This window comes from Micropterus salmoides, unplaced genomic scaffold (genome assembly GCF_014851395.1).
Source record: "Micropterus salmoides isolate LMB-PRFRI ecotype aquatic unplaced genomic scaffold, ASM1485139v1 Ms_hic_scaffold_19, whole genome shotgun sequence".
NCBI lineage: Eukaryota > Metazoa > Chordata > Actinopteri > Centrarchiformes > Centrarchidae > Micropterus > Micropterus salmoides.
The window spans coordinates 11,111,042-11,138,147 of record NW_024041039.1 but is presented as its reverse complement, the minus strand read 5'-3'; the positions used below and the strand labels follow the sequence as shown (position 1 = coordinate 11,138,147).

At 40.3% G+C, this 27,106-nt stretch overlaps 1 protein-coding gene across 1 annotated transcript; it reads left to right on the top strand.

Annotated features, from left to right (window-relative positions):
- The first annotated feature begins 1,504 nt into the window (after nucleotides 1-1,504).
- slc7a14a (solute carrier family 7 member 14a) lies at nucleotides 1,505-26,465 on the top strand. Its single transcript, XM_038729845.1, has 10 exons — nucleotides 1,505-1,634; nucleotides 13,721-14,289; nucleotides 14,731-14,967; nucleotides 16,590-16,807; nucleotides 16,964-17,110; nucleotides 18,951-19,159; nucleotides 19,258-19,405; nucleotides 19,858-20,353; nucleotides 20,451-20,687; nucleotides 21,141-26,465. The coding sequence occupies exons 2-10, from the start codon at nucleotides 13,983-13,985 to the stop codon at nucleotides 21,437-21,439; spliced, it is 2,298 nt and encodes a 765-aa protein (XP_038585773.1). The 5' UTR covers nucleotides 1,505-1,634; nucleotides 13,721-13,982; the 3' UTR covers nucleotides 21,440-26,465.
- The last annotated feature ends 641 nt before the right edge of the window (nucleotides 26,466-27,106 follow it).

Below are 27,106 nucleotides of genomic sequence, written 5' to 3'. Positions count from 1 at the left end.
CACACACACACACACACACACACACACATACACAATGCAGCTGACATAAATAGGCTATCCATGGCAAATAACATGACAATCTGTTGAATATTTGATCACAGACCAGCACAGACTTAATAATTTAGCAACAGGCCTTTAAATGACTCTCACTGCCTTTGGAAATTAATGGTGAACGGTTGGGAATCATTTCTCTGCATGACATTAAACACCAATTTTGTGCTCCTCGAGTTATTACATCTGTGGAAAATTTCACGTGATTAGAAAATGTCCAATAGCTGCCTAAAATCTGATGTCATTATTTTTGACATATGCCCTGTGTGGTTTATACCATCCTCTTTGCACTGGTTAGGATGATTTATTGCTGCATGACTGTAAAGAATTACCAGGTAAATTACATTTTAAGGTGGAAGAATAATGCGTCAAGTAAAAGAGCAAACTGTGGTCCATCATTTACGTTGACCACTACGATGTCTGAGGACAAGCCAAATGCAAAAAAGTGCATTGGAGTTTGCTAGAATTTCCCTTCCATAAAAATTGTGTTCTGTTATTATTGTGTATTTGCAACCTCTGCAAGGCACTATAGGTCTATATCAACATAAACCACTAGATTCAAAAACAGTTTATTTCCTACAACATACAGAACACCTAACACCCCTTGCCAGACCCCACAAGATCCCATACTGATCTGAATGCACTGTAGGCAATGGGCCGAACTCGTGCTCAGGCTGGACTTGTTTGCCCTAGTACATCAATCATTGTAGCCTACTTTCTGCCTGTGTGGGTGCTTGGAATGCTGAGGAACTGAACTGTATACATCAAATCATATCCACTGTACATACTCACATTTGAGTGTTTTGCACTGAGCTATTACTGTTACTTGGCAATAAGAAAGAATCTATCTATCTATCTATCTATCTATCTATCTATCTATCTATCTATCTATCTATCTATCTATCTATCTATCATGAGGATTGTTACTCCTGATTATTTCTTCCCTTTCTATGTTTAGGCTATGTAAAATCCTTTTAAAAATCTGACATTTATATGGCACAATTCATTCATTATGATATTTTTTTTTGCTGTTCTTTGATTGAATGAAAGGCATTTATGACTCTATCACCCACTGTTTTATTCAAATTATTGTGAGCTTAGGCTTTATTTGACAATAAAATGTAAAATAAAGTAATATTAAATTGTAAAAAGTAGATAGGCTAAAGTACAAAATAAGTTTGATGCACCACTACATAAAGAACATAAATTCAAGGGATATTGTGGGCATATGGTGGTGATAATCCTTGTGTCATAGTTGGATCAGTGTAAATCACGGGGTGGGCTCAAACAACGACGTCCGGCCAGCTCGGTGTCTCCTGGCCGGTCGATGGCTATCAGGAAACAAACCGGATGAATGAGACACCGTGTCGGCGGTCACATGTCGTGCAGCGGGCTCCTAAATGATTTAAAGCTTTTTTTTTTACATCATCAGCCTCACCCTCCCTCCTCCCCATCCCTCCTCCCCATCCCTCCTCCCGCGCTGGCTCTCGCTGATGCACCGAGCAGCAGGGAGATGCTGCTGCTGATGCTGGCGACCGACTGCAGCATCTGACATGGGCATCCTTTAATCCGGCCGCGCCACAGTGAGTGTTTTTCCTCCACTTTTCTCTTCCTCTCATTCTCTTCTTATCACCAGCTAGATCACCCCTCCACCCCACTCCTCCACTGGATCCCCCCTCACTCCTCCTCCCTTTTTTATTGTCTTCCTTTGTGCAGCTTTTTTTCATGAGCGATGGCGCATAACGCAGTGAAAACTGTGCGTCCCTCGTAGAGGTGGCTCTTTAGTGAGTTCGGTGAGAGGACGGAAATGTCGGGAATTGCTCCCTTCCTGTATGTGCACCTCACCTTAACGGTGCGCGTCTTTGCGTGACAAAGAGAAAGATAGAGAGGGCTACGGGCGGGCGTCGCTTCTCCCACCGGACTAGAGCTGCAGCAGGACACGTTCGGAGGGTCTAGAGAGGACAGGAAGAGACAGAGGGGCGGCGTGGAACTCGACAGAAAAGAGGGTGGGACGTTCAATTAAGTGTTTTTGCAGGTGAGAGCACGTAGTTATTGGCTATATGGACTGTGCTTAGGTGTGTCAGAGGGAGATGAGAGAAACAACGATGCCATCGTGAAACTTACTGTCTTTATGCTCAGGAAATGAGAAGGAGAAGGAGGAGAGGAACGCTTTTGCATGCTGTGATAGTGTCGAGGTATAGAGTTGCTTTGCTATTGTCAGTCCTCCTGTTACAAAGGGGTAGTATTATAAACATTCATATAAAATAAGCTTTTTGCAAGGGCTGTCTGTATCATAAAGATTATGATTTATCAGCATTATCTGGCTCTTGGCACATTCTGCTCAGCAAAAACAGTGAGTCCTATCTATCTATCTATCTATGTCTGTTTGTCTGTCTGCAGCCCCACGTCAACAGTGAGGCAACACACTGTGATGCTGGATGCATGTGTGTGTGTTTATGTGAGGACAAGAGCACTCAGACACTGAAAGCCTCAAGCTGTGGATCTGGGCTAATCCCTAATGACATGGCCAGTTCTCTCTCTCCCTCCCTCCCTCCCTCTCTCTATCCGCCACAAGGTCTCTCCTCTCTCTTTTTTTCCTCCTTAATTCTTTCTTCCCATCCCTCAAATCCAGTTGTGATGACGTGCTGTCCGTGGTGCTGAAAACAGTCATCGGCAGATCGCTGTGCTCAAGCTTGATGGGCCGTGTCAGCGCTCAACAGGTGCCTATTACTTACCACAAGAGACAGCTGCAGAGCAATGGAGAAAGTTGACTTCAGCTTTAATTCAATGACTTTTATGTGGAGGTTGTGTTTGCAAGCTTTGAGCTGTGGGTTTTTGTATGAAAATATTGACATATTCAGTCTGCAGAAAGCGATTAAAGTGTCGACATAGAATTATTGATAGGATACAATTTAAACAAGTGATCATTTAAAGCACAATAGGTGATTTAGGTTCTTGGCTGGCAAAATTAGAACACTTTTTCGTGCTGTGTCAACTATATATTTTCAAATTAATTTTTAAATTTAAGTAAAACTCAAAAATTCAGGAAATAACAAAAATGTTCTGCGTCTCCCATTGGCAAAACTATGACATACATGAATACTGCTTTAGTTTTGAAAATACAAAAGCATTTAAAAAATTTTAATTGTAGCCTCCCCCAGTATAGTACCATACAAAAGAATGGATGTGAAAAAGAAATATAATGACGATGATGACGGATAGGGTGAAAACAACAACAATAACAAGTAGAACCAGAAGATTACATAACTGACCAATTTAGCAACTGCATTTTGCCTTCTTGCATATCCATCACATACTCAGCCCCCAAGATATCCGGGTCTCACATCAGAGGACTCAGAGTCACATGTAGGGCCACACCACCGGAGCAGCTTGAGGTGCAGTGACTTGTTCCTTGCTCAGTGGCACTTTACCAGGACACAAATATCGTGACTGCCTTTTTACCATTGCATTAATGTAACAGTTTTTGTTTTACATTGGCTGAATATTTTCACTTTGAGGAGGTGTTGATTTTGTGATTCACTGTCTGGCAGAGTTTCATTTGGTAGAGATAGCACTGGAGAGATGACAGGAAGTGAGGTTTAAAGATGCTTGAAAGGTCCCCAGCTGGATTTGAACAAGGGAATGGTTGGTATCTTATCTCCTTAACCTCAGGAAGAATTTTGATTTATTTAGTTTTTTTATATCACATGCACAAACTAATAATGTTCCTTCAAAGTCATAAAATAATTAAAAGATTGAAATTGTAAAAGCTTGCTAACTACAATATGTTAGTCCAGCTGATGATGTAGTAACACATAGTGTTGTACTGGAGACCAGTCTTGGTCTTGAGGCCGGTCTTAAGACCACTTTTTGAAGGTCTTAGTCTTGTGTTGGACTTGACCCTCTTTAGCTGTTAATTGCGGTGAGAGCCTCTCACCAACTACAGCGACAACACCGCAGCTAACTTCATGCAGTCCACTAACACCACAGAACGACCAGCTCCCAGCACAGCACACATTCCAACACAAAATCCAACATAACCTCCATGTAAGAATAAAAAACAATACAGTTTTATGTGCTGAGATTTAGATGATGTCGGGTGAAAACAGTCAATATCAGAAAGGCTGAAGTCACTGAGTCACGTTAGCTCTCCAGCTAACGCTGAGCAGTTGCTAACGTTATCAGGTGCAAAGTTAGTATAGCTTTCCACATGACTTCACCAGCTAATGCGACCCATATTACTATCCTGTTTACCACCAGTATTATGTCAAAGTGATGATTTAGCCTGCAAGAAATGATGTAAATGTACAAAGCAAACGTGGAGTGATTTGTTCATACAAGTATGAATTAGTTCAACCTCAAGCTGATAAAAGTAACGTTGCAGTGGGAGTTTACCTGAGTCTCCAGCATGTTGTGTGAAGCTGTCTTTCACACTGTTGGTGTTTCCGCGTTTATTGTGGGATTTCTGTGAAAGCGGTTGTATTTTGGATTATGTTCCCTCATGAGTTCAAGCCTATGGTTCAAGCACGTATACGAGCACGTCAGGTTGCAATCTTAAAACCGCACCACTAGTACATATTTCCTCTTTAACAGTGTCATTTGTTATTATAAAAATATTTATTATAGCTGCTTAAAGTCACATGCCAAAATTGTGAGAGTAACTATGTGTAACTGTATAACCACAGTATTTGTGAAATGCTACTGTGTATGTGTGTGTGTGTGTGTGCGCGCGCTTGTGTGCGTGTGTGTGTAATAGATACAAGACAGACACTAGAGAGAATTGATGTTTATTTGAGAGATGGTAATGTTTATGTCTGTTTGGAACAATCAGACAGATAGATGATTTCTTCATGGCAGTTACTTTACATTTAGTGGTGTCAAAAAAACAAGTAAAATATAGGTGTGACTCATGCAGCAGAAACACAGACACAGACATACATACAACCATAATATATTTATGAATGGCTGACTGGTCTCCACCACCCTTTCTTCATCAGATGCTGCTCAGCACTGACGTCAGTGAACCTGCCTGCGCATAAAGGCTAATATAATCAGAACCTCACACACAAACACAGACACACATGCACACATTGTCTCTTTGTTTGCCTCTGTCAGTAGCACACACAAACACACACACACACACACACACACACACACACACACACACACACACACATCTGGTCATTGGCTCAACAGGCACAAAAGAGAGAAAAGAGGAGGAGAGATAGATGGAAAGAGACTGAAAGAGACTAGAGGGCTAGTGTGTGGGAGATGGGCGGCCATGATCATTATCATTACAATGTCATCTGATCTCTGTTATAAATCTGACTGTTGTTTCTTCCCTACAGGTGTATCAATAGTTTTGCATGTCTCCTGTGATTTGGAGTACTTTATAAACAAGATGCACAAATCAACACAGTCAATCATCTTGCACAAAGTAGTTCCAGTGTGCTTCCTTCCCCTAAATACTAACCCAGTATTTGCGTCTTCAGCTCCTACTCCTCCATAATACTACTACTACTACTACTACCACTACTACTACTACTACTACTACTAATAATAATAATAATAACAATAATAATAATAATAATATTTTTTAAAAGATAGTCCCATTGAATATAGTTAAACTACAACAGTCCTGATGTGATAATTAGCATGATGTATTACTTTTTTCAAGGCAGCAATAAACAGTGTGTATACTAACCGAAATAAGTCTTACAGGAGGCAGTAAACCTCTAGTAAAACAGACATTAGGATGTTTAAATTGTGGTAAACAATGTGAATATCCTATCCTGGTCATCAGGGGGAGGCAGGAGCGGATAAAATTTTCACTGCCGATATCCTTTCTGTGGGTTGATTGTGAAACATGATTATTTAAGAAATTGTATAGGATTTTTTTAAATTGTTGCAATGAAGCGTATGAGAGAGGACAGGAAACCCAGTTACATCTTGCTAACCTGTAGCTTTCCCATGTAATTGGCAGTAGTTACTATGAGGTTCTCTTTTTACACAAAACGAGGCTGCTACAATGACACCTTTATATTCTCACAAATAAAAAGACTAAAAACTTCACACAAAATGTACCTTTGGATCCCCATTTCATGGCATTCAAATTTTTCTTGACTTGTACATTGTACATTGCCATTTAGAGTTATTAAAACAGATACGTGTACTCTACAGTATTTTAATGGCTTAATTTACTTATATCAGTCCCAATGTTATTATATAGCATACTACAATAAATATACTGTATATATAGATATGCATTTATCACACATTATTCTATTTGAAGGCAATGAGAAATGCTCAGCAAATGAGCATTGTTACTTTTCTTTACATTTCACGCTAGGAGGGAAAAAAAGAAGCTCGGGCTCTTGGTGCACTCTAAAATGCTAATCCAAAAAGTCAAAGTTGTTGTTGGATTGAAAAAACTGTTGATGGACAAACACTGGAGTTCAGGGAGTTTTATCCATTTGGTTACCATGGTAAAGCACTCCAAGGTCAGCCTCTGAGAAGAGGCAGAGAAAAAGAAAAACACAAAACAAACAACAACAGAGTGCAAAAGGGAGGAAATACACTTGACAATGGAGAAAGGGTAACAAGTGAATGTGGAACGATGAAATAAAAATGATCATCAGCAGTTTGAACATTGTGAGTAGTGCACACAACAGGCATTCAATAATTTCCTGGTAAGCAGTATAAGCTGAAAAACAACTCCCTGCGCTGTAGGAGAAAGACTGGGAGGATAGAGTTTTAGAAAACAGAAAGAGAGAGTGGAGAAGTTAGCGAGAGTGACGGCAAATAGATAGATACTGTATATTGTATGTCTCTGATGGTTTATGACAGATGAATTTTCTTTGAGTCAATGTAAACCCAAGACAGCGATTCTCTATCATAAAAGCTCTCTCAGATCCTGCAGTAGGACAATACTGGCCACAGCTTGGATGGGGATTAGCAAATCAGATCGATAGACAAAGTACTGTGTGTGTGTGTGTGTGTGTGGGGGGGGGGTGCTTTTGGCAACCACTGGTAATATTTACTTTCTCCATTATCTCTCAGTGTCACCAGTATTTTGTGGAATTGGAGGTTCTTGTCCAAGAATTAGTCAGCAGGATATGCCTGAAGTCTGCAGCCAAAATTAATGAGCCAAATTTAGTGCCAGGTTTTAAGCCTTGCCTTAGACTAAATGTCTTCAACTGTGGTTTATAAAACTGGCATCAAGTTGGGGTTAAGTCTTTGAGTGAGCGGAATAACCCTGCTGTTTTTTTTTAGAGCTTAAGGCTATACAGACGGAGATGTCATTGATGTGGCTGGTTAGCCAAGGAGCCAGAAGGAGTGACACTGTTGTTTTTGTTTATCTTGCAGTATGGAGTCAGACCCAGTGTGCTTTAAGCTTCAGGCTCCCACTGTGCTGCATTAGGGCAAGATAGATGGGTTTGAGGCAGGCCTAATTGTGAGTGAACTGGGCTGGCTGACAGGTCAGTCATGCAGAGCAATTTGTCTGGAGCCTGCTACCATTGTCAACAGTTTCTAACTCCAAACATATGACAGATAAGGATGATACACCTTCAACGGCAACTCATTTCTTGTCACTATGCTAATATAGAGTACACATTGACATGTTTAAGCTCAGTGATAAAAAGGAAGTAAGTCAGAATCATTAACAAGCCAGAATATGAGCCAGTCAGTCAGTAAATGAGCAAACTGGTCAGACAGCCAACTGAGTGAAGCAGAGGGACATCCCTGTTTGTGTTTATATTTATCTATTACCAGTTCCAATAGTGTCCATCAACACATTACACTAATTAGTTAGGAATGACAGTGTTCTGGATTGTATGCAGTCTGACATTTATTTGTTTATACCAAATGTAGACTTTCCAAGACTTGTTTCTATGTTTTTACGGCTCTCCAGAGGAACATGGAACATTAATCAGTTACTGTAATCACTTTCCCTTTACATATGGAAAGGACACATTAGCATAGATACTTTGACATTGGTGAATCAAACGAAGAATCTATCAGTAAATTACAGAGCCAGTCATGCAGCCTGCTCAGTAAAACTAATGTTAACATCACAATTCTGTTTAAAAATCAGTCTCTGAACAGTTTAGACAGACAGGGATAGGTGAAATGCGACTGATGAGTCAGACAACGAAGTCAACCTGGCAGGCGGCAATTTCTCTTTTGTGTCGAATGAGAAATCCGATTCATTAGGCTTGTCAGATAGGGATACTGTGGCCAGTCAGCCAAGGCATTTAATCAGCCAGACAGTCGCCAAAGTCAGTCAAGCAGAGGAAAATGAATTTAGGCTCCACATCTCCACTTTATAACCAGCCAATTACTGCTGATATCTGTAAGACTCATGAACTGGACCTAGAATTGTAATGGATGGGTTTCTGTGTGGTAAATATGTTTCTTTGGAAGATGGCAAGTGTTGATGAGGCATTCTGTTTCCTTAGTGTTAACACAATAAAACTGTCAGGTATTTTACCTAATAGAGCACAATGTTGAAAATCAAGTTTGTTTCATACAGTGATTACAATTTGTCATGAGGGAGACATGAATGTGTCTGCCAAATTTACTCGAAATCCTTCCAGCAGTTGTTTAGCCATTTCACTCATTAGGATTCCTCACCTGGGAACCTGTGCAAATTTTTGTGCCAATCCATTGCAGAGCTATTAAGATGTTTCAGTCTGGACCAATGTAGTAAACCGACACAAAAGCAGCATCCCAAAGCAAGACTGAGTGAGTGAAAAAGAAGAAAACAATTTACATAGTAAGACAAATGTCCCTGACTCAGGTGTTCTTTGGAACGATGATGAGTTAGCTCCTTACTGTTCTGTCTGTGGACTGTCAGAATGGGGACAGGGCCACAAGCCAGGTTTGGTTTATGTAGGGGCTCGGGCAACGCAGGCTAGTTGCCAGGTTGGTTTTGAGTGAATCAGAAGAGCACTCAGCCTTATTAAGCCAACGCAGCTCTCACTGTAGATGCAGTGAGAGCTCGATCTGGTTATTCATCCAGTAATTCAGACGCAGCAGGGGCGGACACAGAGACAGGCTTAGTAATGGCTGGTTAGACGCAAGGATAGATGTTCTGACAGCTCTCTTATATGAAGAGGAAACACACTAATGTTAAGATGCTAGAGGTGGTGGTGATGATTACAATGACAGGGATTCAAATATTGATCTTTAAACGGCAGCACTCTGGCAGAGCAGATAATGGGTGTTTGTTCAGCACTATAATAAGAAAAGATCTGGTTTGAAATTCCATTACACTGCTTGTCAGTGTGAAACAGGGATGCTGTAAACATAGCAGCAGTGTATTGCTCACACACTGGGAGATGACAGTCATTTTTCAAACCTTTTTGTGTTTTCTCTCTTTCTAATGTTTTGTTCACATATACGCTTATATTTTCAATGGCTCTTTTGCTTGTAATGAAATGGCAAGAGCAATATGAGTAATTCCATGGCTAGATGTTTAAATAAATCTGAAATGTATTGCCTGCACCCACACTATTAAATAATTCAGTAGATAACGTCGCCACTGGCACTTTAGCTTGTGCTCCATAGAGAGGCTCAGAAGAACAGCACTGTGCCTGTTTCTGTCTTGTTACCAGAGTCAGGGGATGGTACACCATATACCAGATGTTGCCATTGGAGTTCCATCTGCTACTGCGTACATTGTGGGTAATGTAATGAATTATTAGCGCTAAAAAAAGTTTGATTGTCTCTGATATCATTTTAAGTGTTTCTCTGATTAGCTTGGCTTAGCATAATGTCAACACACAGTTCTGAGTGACAGCAACGCCTACAAGTAGCTCTGCTGGTAACCTGAAAACCTCATGGTGATGACAACAAACAAGAGCCAGGCCAGCTGTGTCCCCCTGCTTCCAGTTATGCAAAACTAAGCTAATCTCTTGACAGCTCCAGAGTGAGATATTGATCTTCGAATCAAAATCTCGACAAGAGAGCAAATCACATATATATTCCATAATGCCGAAGTATCATTTATAATGTGCCTCCTCCAGCCACTGCAATGTTACTATAAATGAGTGTGCACGCACGAGTGATGCCCTGCAAGCTTGCGCACATTTTTTTATTTCATTAACAGAAAATTAGAAATGTTTAATCTTCATCTGGAACAATATCTGACTTCAATTATACACAGTGACAAAGTATGATGGGATTCACTTGCCTTCTTTTTCACTCAGTAACTGTAGTAGATCAAGGGAAATTAGCAAAATGCTTTAAAAACTGGATATGTTCCTGGATCTGCACCAAAACTATGTACTTGTTCCTTGGCCTATCGTTCTACTAAATTTCATAGAAATGCTGCTAACTGCACAAACAATTAAAATTAAATAATGAGGTTACTATCATTTCATCTATCAACACATTTGGTCTGTCTGTTTATTTATTCTTGTTTTGATATTTTATTTTTCAGTTTAGTTTAATTGTAAAGTTTAACTGTAAAAACCCTGTAACTGAAAAGTTCTAGATAAACAAGTATTTATCACAGGACAGACTGTTGATATTATGTATTATGTAAAATTGTAACAGATACTCTGTGTCAACTCTGTTTCCACAAAGGTTAAATGTGCTTAAACTAACCTTTATTCCAGTGAGGATTATTCCTAAACTGAAGTCAGTTCTCCAGCACAGAGCAGATGGTTTGTGCAGCTCGGTTTTGTTGATCTACTGTTCAAAGAGTTTGCACAGGGCGGCTGGTGGTCCCTGTCCATGAAAGTGGGCAGAGAATATTAATAGAATATTAACACGTAACAGATGTTTTGAAAAACATGCTGCTTGCATGATTTGATTTGTGATACGGAATGATGAATGGTTGTGTGCGTGTGTGTGTGTGTGTGTGTGTGTGTGTGTGTGTGTGTGTAGAACTTAATACAGATAGCATAAACACAACAATCTCAAACAAAACCCATTTGTCCCAAGCTGCCACTTTTTGAAGTGTGTGAGGAGTCTGATTGGATACGTGCATGCATAGGTATCAATGTCTCGAATTAAAGCTATTAAGGTCTGTCTAGCCATTCCATATACACTCTCTCTTACACTCTTTCTCTCTCTTACATACACATATGATAAAGCCAAACCAGAGGATCAAAGCTTGGTGCTCTAATGAAAAACAGATTTGCTATTTTTCAGTCTACTCATGCTCCTCATCCTTTCCTCCAAATGTGTTGTACTCCTACTCTTGTCCTCCACACACACACATACACATACACCCACACCTACCCACACACACACACACACACACACACACACACACGTGTATGTGTATGTCAATGATATGTTTTGACAACAGTAGGAAAAGACAAATTAGCACAATGTGAGATTGTTAATATCTTGTTTTGTGAAGTCAATAGTTAACTAGAAATCATCAGTAGAATATCTAAGTAAAGGGACACTGTAATATAATTACCTTTGAGTTTAATTGTTAAACAGGAATAATGTTTCATTTTGATTCAGAAATTGATTCAATTAATAAAATAGGCCACTATTTTCAGGTGGTTACTCTAGTGAATGTGCCAAACCATCCACTCATGCTTTTAGATTATATGTTTAACATTTCAAATTTAACATAACTGACTGTTCAACTTGCACTAGACTTCTTGATGAAGGTCATTGACAGATAAAGTTATCTACAATACACCCCTTTTGGCAGCAGACATTTTGACTTGTCAAAGCAGGAAAAGCACGGATGGAATTAATAATGCAAATGACAGCTGCATTCCATTTAGGTGAGCCAGCTCCAGTGCTCTGGTATTACGCATACTCACTCACTGATGTGGCTTACTGGGACACATAATTGAATGGAGCCATTGTTTGTGTTGTTACATACACCTGTGCTTTTTCTGCTTTGCTAGTCCAGGAGTTCGGTGGACTTTGCCAACGTTAATCTCTGGGTGAATGTGTGTTTAATGATGTGAGCCCTTACTTTTGAGTTTGATAAAGGTTCATATTTTGACTGTGACGTTATCCAATTTAAGCAACTCTGTTCCTCCCTGCAGATGAGTGGACAACACATCCTCTGCCATGTACTTGGATCACTGTTTGGATCCATTTCCTGTTGCATCTTTCCATGTACTAGTAGATTATGGAATATCTTGCTGTTATAGTATAATCAGGATACCTGTGAGTCGGCCTAGTGATGGGTTAAGAGCCCCTGCTCCACCTGACACACACCCTCACACACAAATTAAATCACCTTTTGAGCTTTTTGCGCCTCTCCTCGTGCTTGTACTCCCACTAAGTGCAGTGACAAAAGCAGCCCCGGCCTACTTTGGCTAAACAGCTGGGTAATTGCAGCCATCATTTATGTGAGTGGCTCATATTATAGCTGAGAGGCAATGTGGGTACGCTGTATGTGAGTTTGTGTTTGTTTAGTAACTTGCACTTGTTGTTCAAAGTAGATGAATGGTGAGGATTAGTTTACTCTGTTAAGAGAGAGAGAGAGAGAGAGAGAGAGTGAAAGAATGAGAGAGAGGTGGACTGTGCTACAATAGATGCTATAATAGCTCTGTTTTCAAATGCATCTCTTATCCCGCTGTTACTCATATGACATCAGAGACACTGTTGAAAAGCTGTAGAAAAGTATAATAAAGTCTCTGCTGTTTGAATTTGTTCTATTATTGTTAAAATGTAACACATAATTGTTATATGTATATTATTATTATTCTGCACAAGAAAATCCCCAGCTTTTAATTGTTTCTATGATTGCTTAGATTCATATTCATGTTTGTGTTTAGCAGGGTGCAGCTCACATATTGTGGAGATTTTTGTGAGACACAAAGCATTTTGTATTTGTTGATTTACAATCATTTTGAGTTGAGGACATTTTCTAAACACGAATAAACATTTTAGAGGCCTTTTGCATTGTAGCTACAGTATAAAAGTACTTATTATGCCTCTGTGAGTACTATATTATTATATATTATGTAATGAATTGGCTAACTTCCAGTTCAGTCATTGGCTATTTACTTGGTAATTAATATTTTACTTAACTATTTTTAGGGACAATTTCTGACTTTTTGCACGTTTGTATTGGACAAATCATTTGTAATTTTGACCTGAGTTTTATGTATAATTTCAACTCCAAAGAAACAAGTAACTACTGCTTTAAAAAACATGATATTTCACTCTGAAATGTAATGGAGTAGAGGTACAAAAGAGCACAAAATGGAATTACTTACAAGTACCTCAAAGATGTAGGCCTACTGAAGTACACTATGTCAGTACAGTGAGCAGAATATGAATTGTGAATTACGTTGTAATGTTAACAAGCAGTTTGACAGAAGTGAATGAAACCATGACAGCCCTGTTTGAATGTGCTCAAACATACTTTACACAGTCTGGTAGAGGTTTAGTAGAATTATGTGAGAATGTCCATATAAAAACCCATATTGCTCTTTCATCCAATAACAAACTAATGTCACTAATGAGGTTGACTACTATAGCAACCGTGCTACAGGGAGAGGGCTGCTAATTAGCTGCTTCCTCGTTCGGTATGCTTCATTTGTTGACGAATGTGTAATGAATCTCCACCATTCTCCTGTGTCATGTACTTGAAAGTAAGCATTGTGTCAGAAGAATAATAGAAGGTAATGTGCTGTGAAATGCTGCAAAAATAAATCATCCCACTTTTGTTTTTCAGATAATATTCTCTCTCACCATGTGGGGAAGATCTAAGATGCTATTCCACTAAACCAGGACAAGAGAGAGAGGCAGCAAGACAAAATCAGATCTTCTTTTGAATCTTCCATCATTTGGATAAGGAATAACTCTTTTTCTGCACTGCTGTACATGATTGTTTTCGCAAGAAAACAGTAAAAGAAAAAGAAAAATTGAAACTACACACTCCTTTTCTTGTGAAATTATTTTCTTTGACTTCTGACCCTTGACATTTAGTCCTCAGTATGAGCAGTATGGTAGGAAAGCTAGACCCTCGGAGGGTACAGTGGGGCGCAAAATGGAACACCTTTGCGTCCCGTGTCCTGAGGACCAAACCTGTGGAGTCCATGTTGGATTCGGCCATGACCGGCACTAGCTCACATGGTACTAGGCTGGCCCGTGTGTTATCTACAGTGGACCTGGTGTCCCTGGGTGTGGGTAGCTGCGTTGGGACAGGGATGTATGTGGTCTCGGGGCTGGTTGCCAAGGAGATGGCCGGTCCGGGGGTCATTGTGTCCTTCATTATTGCCGCTGTGGCCTCCATATTGTCAGGTGAGACTGGAGCAAATGCACATACAAACATGCATTTTGTGACTTTTTTCTGCTGTTAAACAGTCTTACTGTCTCTCAGTCTTTCACACACACACAAAGACACACACACACACACACACACACACACACACACACACACATACACACACACATTCTAGACTGGCTATAACACACTACAGGCCTCATTATAAAGGCAGCTGTCATTCTTATCACAATTACACTGATGTGATTTAGATGAAGAGCCTTTTAATAACTATATAATAATAACAAGGGCAAAGACATTAAACTGGCAGAGCTATATAATATAAAAGGCACTCAAGGGATGTTTTAGTATTACCTTAATGCTCCTATCCATACCTTCACTCAGCCTTTCACTTGGATGATAATGCATCATTGATATGTGTGTATGAATGTGTGTTGGTCTACACCTTTGTCCTACAGGAGTGTGTTATGCAGAGTTTGGCGTGCGGGTGCCTAAGACCACAGGTTCGGCCTACACATACAGCTATGTGACTGTGGGCGAGTGTGTGGCGTTTTTCATTGGCTGGAACTTAATTCTGGAGTATCTGATTGGCACGGCAGCGGGGGCGTCGGCCCTCAGCAGCATGGCAGACTCACTGGCCAATCACAGCATCAGCAACTTTATGATTTCACACATCGGAACTCTCAATGGCTTGGGTGAGTGGGAAAGGATGGGAGCCAGCTCTCATCCGTTTCTTAAAAAGCTAGAACCATTGAATCATTTGCGACCAACACATCACTGGTATGCAATGCTGTCAGTGATACAGCAGAGTTTGTTTAAGGAACTCATGTTGTTTGTATGTGAAGAAAACTAAGGACATTTACAATTTTAGTGATAATAAATAGCAAATACAATATTTGGACCATGTTTTATCACTGATATATAGTGTTTCTTTTTACTAGGGAGAATGTATTCTCACTAGCACATTTTTTTTGTTTGATTGTCCTAGAGTTCAATTTTACAGTTTAGAGCTTATCGGCTATCAGCTAGAGTCTGTCTGTGGTCGATCCAACATCATTGTCTTAGTCAACTGTCAAGCAATTATTGCTTTAAAATCTATAATCAGACTATCATCCAAGTGACCTCTGGAGAGAAAGTATCCCTTTTACTTCCCACACTCCACAAGGGGATCAGAGTCAGGTCTGTTCTTGTGGTTGCAGTTTAACGTCCAATACTTCCTGCTGTAGTGGCTTGACCCTGACTTCTCCTGGGCTGAATGACAGCTTTGTCAGTGTAACGCATGTACTCTCACTTTGCAGTCATTCTGTATTCTTGCAGTAATCTAATGCTCCTCCTCAGTGTCATGAACTGCCTTGTCAACATGTAACAGAAGTGTAATATCATCTGTATCACGGGGAAAGATTTTGTATGACAATGACTCAATGAGCTAATGTATTTAAATGACATGTTATGACATGCATATTATCATATATATCCTAATAATGATGAAAAATTAGAGTAACACCATTTGGGAACATCCAAAGTGTATCAGTTTTTTTCCATGGACCATCCAAACAATTCTTCACTGTTTATCTTATCTTAAATCATGTCATTATGGAAAGTAAAAGCAGCCGTAGCATCTTGGATTTCTAAATGATTATACAACATAGTTTTCCATATCATAAACTGTACCATGAGGGGAATGCCTGCTGATCTGGTGTTATACTAGATGGCTGTGTGTGCCAGCTGTGTCTATCTAGATGACACCGCCCTGACAGTCTCTTCCTGTTGGACACTGACAAAGCGGTGGTAGTGGTCACATGATATGCAACATGGCCAGCTGTTCCACAACATAATGGAAAGTTAATGTTTCCTGTTCTTGCTGGAGAGAACGTGTGGAATTTAGCTCAAAATATGTCTCATTACTTTCCATGTGTGACCACCTGGGTATATTTATAAAGTCAGCTGATTTGGATTAAATAGTAATTATTGATAAAGTGTGTTACTCTGCAATCAATGTAACACTTTAGTGTGATTGTGATAGTTTACCTGACGAAAATAGTTATGTTTCCCTTTTGGTGTTTCAAGAATATGATTTTGGGGAAGATGGCCTGATGGCGATCTTATGCTCACTGCTAACTCTTTAACACACACAGTGCTGAGTGACTGTACTGGCATTGTTTAAACTGGCTTTTAAATAGTCCATAGCGCTACAATGATTGACTCGATTTATTTATTTAACCAGCTTAGGTTTTTGGAAGCAAATATCCATCACCCACCACCACCAACTTGTACAACTATAATATCTGTGTGTGCTAATCCAAACCTTATCCTCTAGGTAAAGGGGAGCAGTCATACCCAGACCTGCTGGCGCTGCTGATCGCACTGCTGGTGACAGTGATAGTTGCTTTGGGAGTGAAGAACTCTGTGAGCTTCAACAACGTGCTGAACGTCATCAACCTAATAGTGTGGGTATTCATGATGATCGCCGGACTTTTCTTCGTCAATGGAGAGAACTGGGACGAGGGGAGGTTCCTGCCCTTTGGCTGGTCGGGGGTATGCACACATATGCAAATACACGCATGCACTCACTAGTCACAAGTAACAAAATAAACAAAACAGGAAGGTCAGAAAGGAAAGTGTTTAGGTTGATTAAGACCTGTTTTGCTTATGTTCTTCATGTAAGCTTTAATTTCATTTGCTTCTGTTTAGGTGATGCAGGGAGCAGCCACCTGTTTCTATGCCTTCATTGGATTTGACATCATTGCTACAACAGGAGAGGAGGCCAAGAGTCCCAACACCTCCATCCCCTATGCCATCACTGCCTCACTCATCACCTGCCTCACTGCTTACGTCTCTGTGAGTTACCTTAATGACCACAGACATAAACACGAACAATAAATGATTTAACTTTTATTCTGTTTTTTTGGTATGTACACAATGAGGGGAGATAATGGCATAGCTCACTCACTCAAATGTTAGAAAATACCATTTTTATTTCACAGATAAACAATTTGTGGGAAGACAGTAGACTATAATCATAGCTTCTAATTCATACACCCACATAGTTTCAAAAAACTATGCGGGCTTTTGATGTGGTAACTTTTGAAGTACATGGGGACAAACATTGCAAATTTAAATCAGTGAATGGAGAACAAAACGTAAGTTCAAGTTCATGATTTGGTCATTTTGTTCATACTGTTTTGTTAAATGATCCTTAATTTTATAATGAAAAACTTTTACTTTTCTTGGCTTACCTTTACTAAAGTGTTACCCCAAACTTTGAGCAGTGTCTGACAGAAGGATAGAAAGTCAAACATCAAGAATCTTCCCACTGCACTCCATCTGCATGGGTGTGTATCTCATCTCTGATCTTTACGTATTCAGCTTGCACAGCTTACCAGACTTCTGACTTTGACACGTTGCTGGATGGTTGTTGCTATGGGTACCGTGTAACAGCGGCCTATCAGGAAGAAGAATTTTTTCGGCATCGTCTGGGGCTAAGATTGCATAAACTTCAAAACTCCACTGCTTCTCTTTGAGTACCTAGTCTTTCTCCACATCAGCCCTATCTTGTGCTACAAAATCTATGTTCTCAGCTTCTCCTAATCACCATCTTTCTTTGATCTATCTCACTCAGTAGGCGTCTTGAAATAAGTTTTTTGCTCCCATCAAAATCCTCTAGATGCTGCAGTTCAAGATCCTGGAGTCACAGCAATCATTAAGCCCATTACATGTCACATATTTTATCTGGTAGCACTGGCTTTACTGTACACATGAATTAGAGAGTGTGAGACAGTCTAACTTCATTCGAAACGGTCACAATTTGTATGGTTCTTCCTTTAGTTTTTCCATGTTGAATTTCCTCATATAAGGTAGAGAATGTTAAATGAAGTTTTTGGGAAACCTCTATCATGGTGGGGAGTCACATGAATGTGCAAAGTGAAAACTAGCCGACAGCGAGCTACAGTGGGCACTGTAGAATGCAGTTTGCAGTCGGCTTTGGTCTCAAAACAAATATGTTTAACCATGATTTGTGACAGGCTAGAATGGATGAAGGATCAAAGGGCACTCGGTTACTAGGGGTAAACTGATCTCTCTACCTTCTTCTCTGTGAGGATTAATGTTTTCTGTTCACGAAAATCCCTCTCTTTTGCAGCACTGTATCTGTGACAGATGGTCCTGCAAAATTTCACACGTTAGACGCACTGTTCAAAATTGAGCACACACTTACACACACAGTGAGATAGTAGGATGACATGAACATTTTGCAAGTGATGCTATGTGCGGTGTGCTGAATGCATTAACTGTGTAAAAATATGGGCTGTGGGAGTGTTAAATATAATTAAAGCATCTGTCAAATTATTCTGATGAGGTTGAGAAAATGGTCCTACTACGAGGTCCATTTAGTAGCTGTTTGGGAGTTTTTGATCATAATAAAATGCTCTTTATCAGGTTTTTTTTTTTTTTTTTTTTTAGAAAAATAATTCACAATTCCTTTGAAAACTGGTGAGGCCTGCAATGGGGTCTGTGCAGCATTTTTTTTTACTACAAACTACCACTAGGAGCACCAAAATCACAAACCATCAAATTCGACATAGTGGCTTATAACATAAATATTTAATATTAATTAATTATCATAAAACTCTTTATTAATTAATAGAATCTCTGTTTTTTTATTCAACCCTCTTCCATCCAGGTTTCTGTGATCCTGACTCTGATGGTCCCGTATAATGAGATTGACGCGGACGCCCCGCTCATGGAGATGTTTGCCATGCATGGCTGTATGTTTGCAAAGTATATCGTCGCGGTGGGCTCCATAGCCGGACTCACTGTATCCCTCCTGGGGTCCCTGTTCCCCATGCCCAGGGTCATCTATGCCATGGCGGGGGACGGCCTGCTTTTTAAGTCAGTCCACACAGTTATTTAGTATTATTTATTTTTCATGTCAATCTAAATGGCATGAGCAACTGAGTCTCAATGTCCTTTTTTTTGCGCGTGTTTAGGTTCCTGGCCAATGTATCTTCCTACACAGAGACCCCTGCTGTTGCCTGTGTAGTGTCAGGCTTTCTGGCAGCCCTGCTGTCCCTCCTGGTCAGTCTCAGAGACCTCATAGAGATGATGTCCATAGGAACCCTGCTGGCCTATACCCTGGTGAGTGCTGGATGATGATGGTGGACACATCCATATACACCGTATGGATACTTGCAGGGTGCTCACACTTTAGCTCGCTGTGTTACAGATATATTCTTAGTACTTTGTAAACTGTTACAAATAGTACAGGGCAGCCAGTAAGCACACAGTACGCTATAATCTTTGTTAATAGAACCAAATATAGATTTATTGTGTGGTTAACTCTATGATTTCTTCTTTAGTCTGACAGACTTTGAAGGAGTTCTCAATTTCAGCAACAGTTTTTTTCTGACTATATCAATCATACAGAATTATAGCTGTAAACATACAAAAAAAAAGAGGGCAAAATAACATTACCAAAAGGTGATGGATCAAGTGTTGTATGTCTATGATTAGATGAAACACACTTTTATGTGACAATGGGGTCAAATCTTTCTGCTTTTAAAAGAAACTAATTCTTCCTTTTCCTGCAGGTAAGCCTGTGTGTCCTACTGTTGCGTTACCAACCTGAGAGTGACATCCACGGCTTTGTGAACTTCCTCTCTGAGGAGCAGAACAACAAGAGGAAGGAAGGCGTTCTGGCTGAGTGCGAAAAAGATGCCTGTTCACCCACCAGCGAAGCAGATGAGTATGGAGATCCGCCCACTAACACCTGTGGAGCCAAAAACCTGCCGTCACTGGGTGATAACGAGATGCTAATAGGCAAACCAGATAAAAACGCCTACACTGCAAGCCACCCAAACTATGGCACAGTGGATATGACTACTGGCATTGAAGCAGAAGAGTCCGAGGGCGGGATGTCCCGGCGGTTGAAGAAGCTCATTGGTCCACGCTACTACACCCTGAGGATCCGATTGGGTCTTCCGGGAAAGATGGACAGGCCAACTCCAGCCACGGGGAAAACTGTCACTGTGTGTGTGCTGCTACTCTTCATCATCATCTTCGCTTTCTGCTCTTTCATCATCTTTGGTGAGAACACATTCAAAAAAATTCAGACAGGAGTTTACAGTATAGTGTAACAATAAATTAGTAGTTTATTTTTTTGTCTTGTTTCCTGTCCTTCCAGGTTCGAGCACTATTGGGGAGGGTCGCTGGTGGGCTTTGCTGCTATTAATTTTCTTCATCATCTTCATTGCCCTGCTTATCATCATCATCCTCCAGCAGCCAGAGAACCCTAAGCGGCTGCCCTACATGGCACCCTGTGTGCCCTTTGTACCTGCTTCAGCCATGCTAGTCAACATCTACCTCATGCTTAAACTGTCTGCCATCACCTGGATACGATTTTCAATCTGGTGCCTCGTGGGTAAGCAACCACATCACTGAGTGACAATTTGTCTTGCATTTAGGGTTTGTGTCAGCTGGAGGGTCGCTGGGTTGAGTCCAGCATGGACCACTGCCGAAGGTGATGGCTGCCCACTGCTCCAAATTAGTATGGGTTAAATGCAGAGAACTAACAAAATTTCCCTTTGGGATCAATAAAGTATGAATGCAGACTGGTGTCCAGCAGAGCTGTTTTTGTTCGTACACAAACACAGGTGGATATCTGTGCAATTTTTTACTGTGTGGGTAGGATTGCTGTATTCTTCTGACTCACTCAGATCGGGATGAATTGTTTCTAAGTTGAAAAGAGATTTTACTCTGTCTCTGGTTTTACATTTGTTTGGAGCCCTTAAAATAATGCTTTAATAGTGCTAAAAACATTTTGTGGTTAGGTGTGCCTATGCGTAAATATTAATATTTGTCTGTGTCCCTTCAGGTGTGCTCATCTACTTTGGCTATGGCATGTGGAATAGCACGCTGGAGATCACGGCCAGAGAAAACGAGGTGCATGCCTCCACCTACCAGCGTTATGATCAAGGTGTGGACGAAGGCTTCTGTGGCTTTGACGATGATTTCTACCCGCCTACTACTGACCCCTGGGTTGCACCAGCCGGGGGATCAGGGATCACCCCGCCCCCTGAGGCAAAATCTGAAAGTGACGGGATGCCATTGAAAGGTGGGGGCAGGACCATTGCCAATCACGGCCTCGCGGAGGAGGATCCAATGGATTTCTGAAGGGACTGACTCTGTTACCCTGAATGTACTGCCTTGTCCGCTGCCTGGGGGAAGTGAGGGGAACTGTTGCGTGAGTGCATGAATGCTTGTGTGTGTGTGTGTGTGTGCTTGTGTATATCTCTGCATGTGTGTGTGTGTGTATTTGTTTGTGTGTAAAACCCTTGGGCTAGATAGTTTCTTGGCAGTGGAATGGCTTTTCATTCACCTTACTCTAACACGCTTGGCTCCCCAGCTCACACAGCAAATGTGGATGTCAAGGTCATGAGTGTCTAGTCACAGTCACTTGTTATTCACTTACTAGAGTTCACATCCCACAAAAAAAAAATCCAGATACAAAAATGCAGACGTAGCAGGAGATAAAATATAATGTGTCTCACTGCACTGTGAACCATGACACATTGTGCATTAAGCAATCAGTTAACTGTTTATAAGTATGAATTTACGGGATACAGGAGAGGACAAGGTGATGAGCGAGGAACAGATGAATAAGCACCTCTCTTCCTGTTTCAGCATAGACAGACAGGAAAGTGAGATGACAGAATGCCAAGCCCAAGCTACATCCTATGTACAGGTCTGAATTTCTCTGCTTGTTTTATTTTCAACAGACAGGAAAACATGCTCTCAAAAACACATAACACTTTCTTTAAAATCCAAAACTGCTTTCTGTCTGTCTTTAAATATTTCCCCTAGGCCCTAACATCTAGCCCAAGGGATTCAGAATTAGACTGGGAAGAGGTTGTTGATGTTCTCTGTCACAAATAGTACTTGGACTTTGCTTGCAATAGTGCCTTCATCTACTGTATGTGTATGTGAGTTTCTGATTATGTCTGTTTTTCTACTATAATTTTGCCTGTGTATGTGTCAGGGTGTATGTGCAATCAAACTCCACCTTTTACATTGATTCTCATGTCTGTGTATGTAGATATAAAGTGTGTTCTTCAGGTTGTTCTACTGTGTACGTGTAGGTATTTGTTTTGTTTTGTTCCTCCCACTCCTTGCCCCAGCATGAACCTCAATATCAGTCCACCCGCAACAAAGCAGCTCTAGGTGCAATATAACACATGCTTGACAGCTCATCGGTGTACCTAAAAATGAGGAGAGAGAATAGAAGGTGTAACAGAGGGAGAGAACAGGTTGAATCCTAATTGACAACCTGCATGGTTTATTGTGATAAATGTTATTCGTGTTAAGGAATACATTTTCAGTTCATTTGATTTAGCAAATGGATTTCCCACATAGTTATGGCCTATGTCCTAGAGACAAAAACTAATTAGGGATTGTACAAAAATTATGTTTGATTGAGGGTGGTCATTAATTTTTTCTTTGCAGATAAATTTTAAGATATAAACAAGATCAAATACAAAAATAATGAAAATTCCATTAACATATTCAGGTTGAATGTTATGGTTATGGTCCACCATCTTAAATGATTCATGCTTTACCGGTTTCAGTTATTAACAATTAATCGAATTGTACCAATACTGTTACATTAGAGATATATTAGAGGAAAGGTTTTTTTTATTAAAGTCAAGGGAAAGGTCCAAATTAAATGTTAATAATGCTGTGGAGGATCTTGCTTTTTTAAGAAGAATTTATTTTGTTTTATACCCCCTCCACACACCAATAATTTTCATACAGTCCCTACCTGAAAAGGATTGTGATGTAAATAAGTTCGAGTTTTACTTTTACATTGAGTTAATTGAAATTGAATCCTGCCTCTTTCATTACTCTCCCTTGCTTTTTACTCCTATCCCTCTGTTCTTCTGTGCATTGTTTTTTCCTCTTCTTCCATCAATCCTTTGCTCTTCCAGCCCAACTCCTCCTTTATCTATCTGCCACCTCACCCTGCTCTTGATATTCCTCAGGCCATGTCATCAGGGAGTTGCCACTCTAAGTTACAAGTGATAGAGCCAGGATTAGTTTTCAGTCTGGATTTGAAACAGCAATCTGTTCTGCATTAGCTCCTGTTTCAACTCAGGATGTCTGCTATTGCTATTCTGATTTGTCACTGGAGCATTTACTTCTCTCTCTGTGGTTCTGCTCCAACCCAGGCCCGCACTGGTCTGAGTGAACCACCCTGCTGCCCCTACCTCTTCAGTTTTTTTATGCATGTAGCTAGTGTTGAAGGCCCACTCTTTACATAGTACCTACACTGTTGCTGCACCCCGATAAGACTTCTACAATAGTTGCTGCTTTATGCCCTGATTGTCGTCTTTATACCATTTCCTCTTGCCCCCTGTTGCTGCATCAGTCCCTTCCAGGGAAGCCTTATTTGTCTAATGCACTAAATCTAAGGATGCCACGCTAAACCCCCACCCTACCTCTGCTCTCCTCACATCTATCCACAGTCAAAAAAAAAGTTTCCTTCATGTAGTAATAGGCCCCTTGGTGTCATTTGTGAAATTATTGTCTATCCTAAAAAACAGCCCAGTATCCTGACAAAATTACACTCATATTGGATAATTCTGCAGCCTGTCAATGCAGGGAGTAGTGTGCCCTTTCAGTAGTGTAGTGGAACATAAGGGTTTTGAGGATAGGGATGTGGATGGGTGTGACACGTCTGACTTTCATACAGAGACTGCAGTGCCTATCTAACACCAACCATGACTGTAGTAACATAAAACACTGATGTCATGTCCTCTTTATTTTTTTCTGGAAATTCTGGGGGGCATAGTGACTTAAGGAGTGTGCATTCAACAATTGAAAGTTGCACATAGTGTATATTTTACAAGCTGATTCCAGTATTTCTAAATGCAAGCTTTGACTACCTTTAGGCCAATGAAAATGAATAAATAATTAATTCAGTATTTCCCCATCAAAATCGTCCCCCTGACTGTGTGGAGGCTTTGAAATAGCCATAAGACCGTCATGTAGTAAATTAAAAATGTACAAAAAAAAGACTTTATTTTTGGGGTTGCGGTGCAGTCAGTATCGTTAAAATTTTTTCTTTTCTTTTTTTACCGTAACCATGACCTTTTTCTCTACCAAATTAAATTAAGTTTAAAAAAATAATTTTAGCCTAACCTTAACCACAGTTCAGTCAGCTGACTCATGTGGAAGAAGAGATTATTATGTGAATGTAGGACATGTGGGACCTGTAGGCTCCTCTCTCCTCCCTCCTCTTCCTCCTCCACAAGGAAACAACAAGCTCCGCATAGCAGGGAGTGGGTAGCAATCATAATAACCATAATATGGCATAAACCACATTGTAGGTGCTCTGCGTGGATGTTGAAATTTGTTGGGATTGAACTGAATCTGAGGTTTTGCAGAATTGTCCAATATCAAGTTTCTGTTTGGTGATAGGGTTGGAAAAAAAGCTGCACATCCTGAAACATTTGCACATATATCAAACACAAATCCAAACATATGTTCCATGATATTACTATTGAGCCAAAATACCTTTCCCACCCAGATCGACTCTCAGCTCAGCCAAAAGAATCCAGCTGCTTTGCAATTATAGTTCAGCCAAAACAAGACAGTGAATTCAGGCGTTGCCATGCCTCTGACAATGGACTGTACAGTCAACTTACTATATTATCTGCTCTGTGTGTATGCATACGAATGTGCGAGAGCATGTACAGTATGTGTGTACGTATGTGTGTTTGTGGTCTACGCCTGCGCCTCAATGTGACCGTCTGGTGAATGTGTAGCATGCTGTCATGCACGAGGCACAGGCTGTAAATGTTGTACTTGCATGTGGTGACTGATCGCAACGAGACATAATAGAACACATAATCAAAACAAATGCAGGCTTAGTTCTTATACCTGGGAACATTGCCCCCTGTGCTCTGAGACGATTTAACAGGCACATTACTAGTGAATCAAAAACCTCATTGTTCAGGACCCTTACCAGTGAATTAAACTGAAAGGTGTTGTATTCATTGCACTCCAACCCAAGCCTTTATTATACTCTATTATCTCCTTCCCCAGGTATAGGAACCAGGGCTCCATTTGTAAAGGGAGTAGAACATGTAGCAAACACATGGGTGTTGGGGTGATACCTCTCACATCCTTCCTCAACCACTTACAGTATGCCTAATTCTTGTATATCCTTTTTCTCAACCACACCCTCTGCAAGCCAAAGTCCACAATGTTTGTTTACTTTTCACATACAGAAGTTTCTTCAAAGTGAACACTTACAAAGAGAGCTAATGATTTTACTTTGGGGATCTGCTAATAAGCTACTAATGTCAGTTTACCCCAAGAAGACAGATTTTGTTTTCTCACAGTGAAGTATTTCATTGAAAGATTGAAAGTATTGGTCTAGACTCCATTGACTACAGCAGATCCATTTGTGCAGCATGGACAAGAAGCTGTGAAAAAGTACAACACTGAAGGAAAAGTCAACTAAAAGTATTTTTCTACAGCTGTCTCCAATCTGCATATCCTCCTGGGTTATGTGTACACAAAAAAAACGGGTGGTGTTATCAGCCTTCACGTTCTGTGTTTTTGTTTAATTACAAGGAGGCCTGGGAGAAACTGCTAAAAATATATTTTTAACAGCCGTAATCTCTATAGGATGATAAAGCTAATTTTTAAACCTTAATCCTTTCCTTTGAAGGGTTTTAAAATGGTTGTTCTAAACGTTGATAGAACCTTAGAAGGTTTAGGAGTAAGAGTTCTACAGAAAACACGCTGAAACTATTTTAATAAAATTCTATAAGGGGTGAACTACGAGCATAATGAAATATTGCCACTATTCCTTTAAGGTCAGCTACTATTTGTTTATTTTGTCTCGGAGAAGGCGTGCAATGATATTCTTGTGCTCTGTGTTCGCCGTGGCCAAGTGTCTAGTCAGTGTGTGTCTGACTTATTGAGATTGGCTTCTCTCGCAACATCTAGATATTCTGTTTCTCTTCTGTATATTTTGGCACAAAACTGTATAATGTAGTTGTTTTTTTATGTTAACTTTTCAATGGTTTCTTCCATATGTGTGGTTATTTTGCTCCTGGGTGCACTGTTTTTGCTGAGTTGTTGATATTGCTTCCATGCAACAATGAAAGTTCTTTATTGCAAATACTAAAAAGAGGCTTTCTCATTTCTTTAAGCTTCCTGCTCTAACGATTATAATGAATACTATACATTAGGTTCCGCCATATTTACACATTTAAGAAGGACTGCACAATTATACCCAATCATGCTAGTGTGAATGCACAATGTAGTCCATGTTTTACCAGATATGGAAGGATCGCCTAAAAGCAAAATGAGCTAGACGAGCTGGATGGTATCCAAAAATCCCCCCAAATGCTCTGACATGCAGTCACACCAGTATTTGAAATAGCTACATTCCAGTAGATTTTTGACATTGACCTTGCTGCAATTAGCAGATCTAAGGCAAAGTGGTTTGTCACATAAATTTCTGTGAATTGTGACATACTAATTCACGCAACTGACCAATAGCAGACCATCTTGACTGTGCTTACCTCGGAGGGAACAGAGAGACAGAGTGTCTAAGACAGGAGAAGCTATCATAAGACAATTAGCCCAGTTGTTTTGCATCCCCTTATAAATAACCCTGTTTGGCTGGTGACTGAGCAAGCTAGTTTCCTGAGACAGCCATTTTGCAGAGGTATTGTTACTGACTAGCCCAAGCATGTTCCCTGCTTGTCAGTGAATTAGCAGAAAGCTTGCCATGCCAATGCGAAATAGCCCTGCAAGTAGTTACTA